This window comes from Grammomys surdaster, unplaced genomic scaffold (assembly GCF_004785775.1).
Source record: "Grammomys surdaster isolate TR1022 unplaced genomic scaffold, NIH_TR_1.0 480, whole genome shotgun sequence".
NCBI lineage: Eukaryota > Metazoa > Chordata > Mammalia > Rodentia > Muridae > Grammomys > Grammomys surdaster.
In genome coordinates, this window is record NW_021604899.1 from 142,320 (window position 1) to 149,959 (window position 7,640).

Below are 7,640 nucleotides of genomic sequence, written 5' to 3' on the forward strand. Positions count from 1 at the left end.
GAAAGAAAGAAAGAAAGAAAGAAAGAAAGAAAGAAAGAAAGAAAGAAAAGATGCTCATTCCTTGACACCCTTCCCTCCCTTCTCCAGCTATCTCAGATTTACAAGATTGAATCCTGGCCAGGTTCACTTAGCAGGACAAACCCTCCAATTAAGTCACAATATTGAGGGAAATTTCCTCAGTGGAGGTATGATAGAAAGTATCAGGGTCTTGAAGAGTCCTCTTGTCTTCCTTCATCATGTACATTACTTTTCTGTTGCTGTGATACAATACCACAACCAAAATCAACCTAAGGAGGAAGAGTTTATTTTGAATTCACATTTTAAAGGGAAAGTCTATAAGGGCAGGAGAACCATGACAGGGCAAGAAGCTGAGAGAGAGAGAGAGAGAGAGAGAGAGACAGAGACAGAGACAGAGACAGAGACAGAGACAGACAGAGTCAGAGAGAGACAGAGAGAGAGAGACAGAGAGAGACAGAGACACAGAAAGAGAGAGACAGAGAGAGACAGAGAGAGAGATAGAGGAAGGAGAGATTACATCTTACATCTTCAACTGCAAATGTGATATAGATTTAGCCTTAGGATTTGTTAGAAATTAATTTTTATTTTAAAATGTATGCAATATATTTTGATCAAATCTTTCCCTCCTCAACTTCTCCTATATACTCCCAACCTCCCTCCTTCAGTTCTTTCTTTCTAATTAATAATAATAATAATAATTCTCAAGCCCCCCAAAACTGAAAGCCTAAGGTAACAATGAAAAGCCCCTGGGAGGGGAGACCCCCACTCAAGCCATGAGAACTTTTGGCCACCCAAAAAACTCAGAGACACCAATCTTGATGCAACAGCAAGAGATATATTTTAATCAGCACGCTGAGGCCAAGACTCCATAACCCATGCAGGGGCAGAAGAGCTCGACCCCCAGCTCGAGGAGAGTAGGGTATTTAAAGGAAAAAGAACACAACCCAGGGGGAATGGGGTGGGGTAACTGTGGAAAGTGCCAGGGTTCAGGGAACAATCATGGGGAAAGTGCCAGCCCATTACTCAGCATATGACAGGGTTCAAGGAACAATCATGGGGAAGTATAGGTCTTTTTTTCTCAAGGCTCAATCTTATTTAATCATATCATTTACATCGTCTGCTTTGTGGTTAGCCAAGTTCTTGTTCTTGGAGCACAAAGCCCTAGAACTAGCCAACCTGCTCTCCTGGCTCTTTTTACTGTTAGTGTGCTAGAAGTGAAATTTCTACTAACTCTTCAACAACAATAAAAACAAAACCAGATAAGACCAAAAAAATACCCAAACAAAACAAAAAGCACATAAAAACCCCATGGAGTCTGTCTTGTGTTAGTCAGATTCTCCTGGGTATGGGGCCTGCTTTGGAGTGTGGTTGTTATGCACAGAGACATTCTATTGGAGAAAACTGACTTTCCTTCTCCCAGCAAGTATCAATTGCAAATAAGTTTGTGAAAAGGGGTGAGACTTTATGTTCACTTACTTCCTCTTCTCATTTCCTAGATTTTGCCCAGTTTGAACTTGGGCAGGTCTTGTGCAACCTTTCACGGTTTCTCTTGAGTTCACACATATATCAACTCTACTGTATCTGGAAGAGGCTTGTTTCCATGGAGTCATTCATCACCTCTGGCTGTTACAGTCTTTCTGTCTCCTCTTCTGCTTATGCACCAGTATCACCCAGATACAACAACTACAATACTACTACTAACAGCAACCTACCTGCAAGATATATTGGTGCAATAATGGCACAAATGATATGGGAGTAATTAACTAATTTTTAATTGAATTTTAAGTCCCACTCCATGGCATGGAGTCTATAGCTGACACTGCTAACGTGGCCAAGGACTTGAGACTCAAAAGGTCACAGTCCCTAGAGGGAAGACCTACAACTATTATTCTGCTAAAAAAACAGCAATAAGATAACATACTGCTATATCCATAGATAAGCACATCACTCAACCCTCATCAGAGAAGCTTCTTGTAATAGATGAGAACTAACATAGAGACCCACAACTGGCCAATTACAGAGAGGGTGAGACTTTGGAGCCCTCATCCCTAAATAGAATGTCACTAACCTTTTCAAAATTAGGGATGTCATTTGTAAGAGTATTGTCAATTTAGTATTGGTTCATTTTTTTTTGTAACAAACTTCTTTCTATTTTTTCACAGTAATTTCACGTAGGCCTGGTCTTATTCATGTAATTTCAGTTTCAAGTATAGCCTTTGTCCTTGCCCTGTTATGTGGGCTCCTGATCTCCTATGTGATATAGTAAGTATACTACAAATAACCTCACCCATTCTTAATAAGGCAGCAGGTACACAAGGAAATTATTTTGTGTCAAAAGATGATGATAATGGTGATGATGATGGTGACATTTTTTGTAATTACTAAATAATTATGGTCATTATACATTTTCAGACCAGGGTTTGCCAAAATATGGATTGTTGGTCATGTCAGAGAAGGAGGAAGAGGAAGGGGAGGAAAACAAAGAAGGAAAACAGAAGGAGGAAGAGGAGGAGGGAGAAGAGGAAAAGGAGGAAGAGAAGGAAACCAGCCTAGATTAAAATTTGATGGGATGGAAATGCCAGAACCTTCCCAGTGTCGGGGTTATAAGTTTGTACCAACACATCTGGCTTATGTGAATCCTTGGGATTTAACGCAAGTCCTCAGGCTTGTGTGACAATTACTTTGCCCTCTGATTTTTAGAATTTAGATATTAGGGTGAAGCTCTTATTTTTTAACTAATTACTTTATTTGTTTATATTCTAAATGTTACTCTCCAGGCCCCCCCCTCAAAAGATCTTATTTAAAAAATACATTTAAAATGTTTTTATTTGCTCTTTGAGAATTTCATACAACATGCTTTGATCACATTGGGTGTAGCTTTCAAAAGATGACATGGTCATTTTGAAATTATTAAGCCAAAGTGGCATCATATTTGGACCACATACTATGGCTCTAATTCAGTCTTAGATTCTATTGCATCCTTCTAAAATACCCAAAGAAAGTAAAAACTTCTTTTAAAGTTGATGGCAACCTGAGTATGGCAAGTGAAGACATTTATAAGACTTAACTAATGGGAAGGACTCCTTTTTGAGACAAGGACTCACAATTTTAGCCCATGCTAGCCTAAAACTTACCTAGTTCTTATTCTGTCTGTGCCTTGAGCTGGGAGTATATTTATACACCTAGATGTTGAGTATAGAGTGTTGGATATTTGGCTTATTGTGGACTGTGTGAATTCGTATCAATGCTTGAAAATATTGAATTAAAATAGTTATTTTTATTCGTGTGTATTTTTGAATCCTGTTAAAATTTGCTTCTTGGGTCAGTGCCTCACTCATCCTGAATCTACATCTTTACTACATTTAATGGAAAATAATTTTGCTATCTCATAGCATGTGTCTAGGACAGAGGTTCACAACTTATGAGTCAAAACCCTCTTAGGGTCAAATGACCCTTTCACGGGGGCTGTCTATCAGATATCCTGGAGATCAGATGTTTACATTATGAGCTATAAAAGTAGCACTATTACAGTTATGAAGTAGCAGTGAAAATAATTTTATGATTGGAGGTCACCTCAACATGAGGAACTGTATAAAGGATCTTGGCATTAGGAACGTTGAGAACTATTGGTCTAGGATGTTCATTCCTTCTGTTTTTCCTCTATCACTGCTCTTTAGAATACAATTACACTAATCATTAAAGCATTCTTTATTACCCAAGTCACATAGAACTAAGTACATAAGTATGCCAGGAGAAAGTAGAACAGCGTCATCTATTTCCACATCACACTGAATGATCTAGCTCACCCATCCACTTTTAGCACTGGACTAACAAAGGGCAGGCACAACCTCAAGTGCGAACCTTAAGGGAGAGTTTAAAAATTCACTAGTCAGGATGAACCATATCTTAGTTTAGTGTGAAAAAAATATCAATACCCAACTAGCCACAGTTTACAAAATAATAGCATCTTTCTGTGTGTGAGTGAGCATGTTGCTATGTGTGGCCAGAGGCCAACATCTACTTCTGGTATCAGTCCTCAGGTGCCATCCACCTGAGGAGTGATATGAGATAGGATCTCTCTCTGGGGTTTAAAACTCGCCAGTTGGGTTATAAGGGGAGCACTGAGCTGCAGGAATCTTCCTGTCTCTGCCTCCCCAGAGTCGGGTTACACGTGTGCACCATCACACCTGACTTTTTATGTGGGTCCTGGAGATTGAACTCAAGTCATAAGGCTTGTGTGATAAGCTTTCTGCTGACCAACCTGTCTCCTCAGCCCCAGTTAAGTACAGAAGTCATGCTGGGCAAAGCCAGGATATTAGAAGCTGCATAAAAGGAACAATCTGTAACATCCTACATTTATTTAAAATCTTGACATTTTGTTCATTGTAGCTTTCTTGGCATTGCTTTTTATTTTGTATTATATTCCATTGAAAGTGCCTTTTGTTGTATCTTGAATTTTGTATTTAGTCTATATATGTCATCCACACCCAGTACTGCTTTAGTTATGAGGTTTGAAATTATAAAAGTATTTGTTGACGTGAATCACCCATGCCAAGTCAGAAATTTCAAGTTTCAAATAAATATATATTTCTTTCTCTGTTCTCCACCTTCCAGCATGCATAAGCAATTTCTCTTGAGTCAAAATATTTCATGATCTTGGCTGGAGTGATGAATTTGGGGTTAAAAGCATTCCATGCTCTTGCAGAGAACTGGAGCTTATTTCCCAACATCCAGGTCAGGTAGCTCCAGATCCAGAGAATCTGATATTTTCCTTCCTGTTTTCTTCATAGGCCCCTTTCCCAACCTCACCCATATCAATATAAATACAACTTAAAAGGCTGTAGTGTGAAGACAGGATGGTTGACTGAAAAAAAAAAAACCTGCCTTTACATTCGTCTCTCTATCTTTCTCCAGTCGACTGGTAAAAGCTGAGGAAAAACAGCAGCTTGCAATGTTGTATGAAAATGTCGAGATTCCACTCATAGATGAGAAAGAGGCTTCTAAAGATGACAGTTATGGTGCATCTTGCCAGCTGCATCCAGAGAATGAGGAGCTGGGAAAATTCATTGGCTCAGGTGCTTTTTCCTATCACATTCAAATCTGTCAATGGTGATTTGATCTTTTCCAAAGAAAATTTAAGAGGGATCAAATAGAATCTGAGTTAAGAAAAAATGATGTTCATATAGAAATGAACCATTCCTGCCAAGTCTTGTTGCTTGATTCCCAATGTGGACAATTCCAAGAATCTAAGACAGAGTTCAGGAAACAAACCTTGTTTTGAATGAAACTTTACCTTGAATATAATTATTATTGGTACATTATTCCAGCATTTTGAATATCTACAAACAGACACTCCCACTTGCTTCAGGCTGGTATAAATGGGATCCAGGTCTATACAATAAAGCATTTCTCTCAAACAGAAGGACACTATGTGAGACACAAGCATATGAGAGATGCCTATGTTTATTTGTGAAGAGAGGATGCCATAAATTCTTCAGAAGCTTGATTTTGTAAAAAAAAAAAAAATACAATCTTTCAGGTCATATGTTCTAAAAGAACATGCAATGTTCAGTGTCTGGTCCAAACACAATGACATCCTCTGCTTCATTCCTTTTAAACAATCCTATATGTGCCCAACCTGAAAGAGTCACATGCTAAGAGCAGCAGTAATGGTTGATGCTTCCTGAGGTTGAGCCTTTTTTTTTTTTTTTGGTTTTTTGAGACAGGGTTTCTCTGTTTAGCCTTGGCTGTCCTGGAACTCACTCTGTAGACCAGGCTGGCCTTGAACTCAGAAATCCACCTGCCTTTGCCTCCCAAGTGCTGGGATTAAAGGTGTGTGCCACCACTGCCTGGCAGAGGTTGAGCCTTTATAACCTGTAAAAACATATTTTCCAATGCCTTTTTTAAATTACATTGGATTATTATTGGGTAATTGAAAGGCTTGAACACAGAATATAATCATTTTAAAATTCAAATTTTAGCTGAGGGTGATGGCTCACACCTCAAATCACAGCACTTGGGTAGTGGTAACAGGTAGATGGAGAATTCAGGGACAGCCTGGAATGTATAACAAGATCTTGTTCCAAAATAAAACAAACAAAAAAATATATACATAATTTTAAAAATCACCATCCTTATAAGTAACATTTAGTATTCTCTGAAAATACCTTTATTTTTTCTGACTTTCTTTATTTTCATTTCTAACTTTCATTTACTCCAATCTCAGTAATACAATTTCTATATTTTAGTTATTAAAACAAAAAGAATCGAAAACATTAAGAAGAAAATGAAGAAAGAGCAAACTGTCTTGAAGGGAACTACATCAGAGAACTCTAGTTATACCGAAAAAGTGGAGAGTCACCAATAAATGGAGAAAGATGGAAACTCAGGAAATCTGTGAAAACGAAAGAAAGGTGTACTATGTGCTAGACAATGTGGAGACTAAACTGCAGACAACCAAGAACATAAACAGGACTTCTAGAGAACCTCGTCCAAGAACATTCTACAGAAAGAAACATGAGAAGCATCTAGCAGAAAATAAATTCATATGATACCTAAACTCTTGCTTCTTAGCTGTAATAATCCATGAATAATTATAACTTAACTGGAATATAGGAAACAGTCCAAGTTCATTAAAAGCAAAAGACAGATTGTTAGGATTTTGTTCTCTGGCTCCAGACCAGAAAGATTCCTTAGTCCTTTTTTTTTGGGGGGGGGTGTCTTCCTGACTGTGATAGCAAAATATTTTCATTAAACAAAACTTTCTAAGTGATTATCAGATCTGGTCATTTATTCTCCATTTTTATACATGAAGACACTGAGGATATCATAATAAATATAGGACTAGATTAAGAGGTGGCCATTTCTGTTGGTTCTCAACTCTGATGAGGGAACGTGACCTGCAGGGAAGGAGCTACATAGGCAGTTCATGTAGCAATGAGCTATGAGTAGCCAATCGCTGGAAGGTTAGAAATGAAGACAAGCTGTTCAGTCTTTTGACCTTCCAACACAATGGCATCATGGACAAAGTTCACATTGTTGAATCAAATAACAAAAGGTTACCCCAGAAAATCTTAGTGTTTAAGTGCATTAACGGTTTTTTGTTGGTTCCCATTCATTGCCATCCTCAGTACAATTGCTTTGGAAAACAGTCTGGTCATTCCTAGAAATATAAACATGAAATTACTACATGACCCAGCATAGCTACTCCTAGATATACATGTCCGCACAAAAACTTGCCCATGTTTATAACAGAGTAATATGGCCAGGCATGATGGACAATGCCTGCAGTCCCAGCACCTGGGAGGTAGTTACAATAAAACTACAAGTGTGAGATCAGCTTATGATATACAATAAACTGTTGTCTCATTAACTGATAGACAGATGAACGAACTGTGACTTATCTGTACAATGGAGTATATCTCAGCAATTTAATGGATCAAATACTGATGTATATTCCACATATGTGTGGTCATAATGAAACCATTCTACTGCATGTACAAAACCAGACACCTACCCGTGATTTGTTTACATAAAACACCCATAAAAGGCAAAACCTGTAGAAACAAAGTGGATTAGGGGTTCTAGGGAGCTGCAAATGATGGATGGAGAGGCTGTTAGGG

At 38.2% G+C, this 7,640-nt stretch overlaps 1 protein-coding gene across 1 annotated transcript in view; it reads left to right on the plus strand.

Moving 5' to 3' along the window:
• Positions 1 to 6,573, plus strand: part of CUNH19orf18 (chromosome unknown C19orf18 homolog) — a 14,484-nt gene extending 7,911 nt beyond the window's left edge. Inside the window, exons 4-6 of the mRNA XM_028781589.1 lie at positions 2,181 to 2,280; positions 4,933 to 5,093; positions 6,267 to 6,573. Of these exons, the coding sequence (XP_028637422.1) occupies positions 2,181 to 2,280; positions 4,933 to 5,093; positions 6,267 to 6,385 (380 nt within the window). The 3' untranslated portion in view covers positions 6,386 to 6,573. The remainder of the gene's footprint in view (positions 1 to 2,180; positions 2,281 to 4,932; positions 5,094 to 6,266) is intronic.
• Positions 6,574 to 7,640: the final 1,067 nt, after the last annotated feature.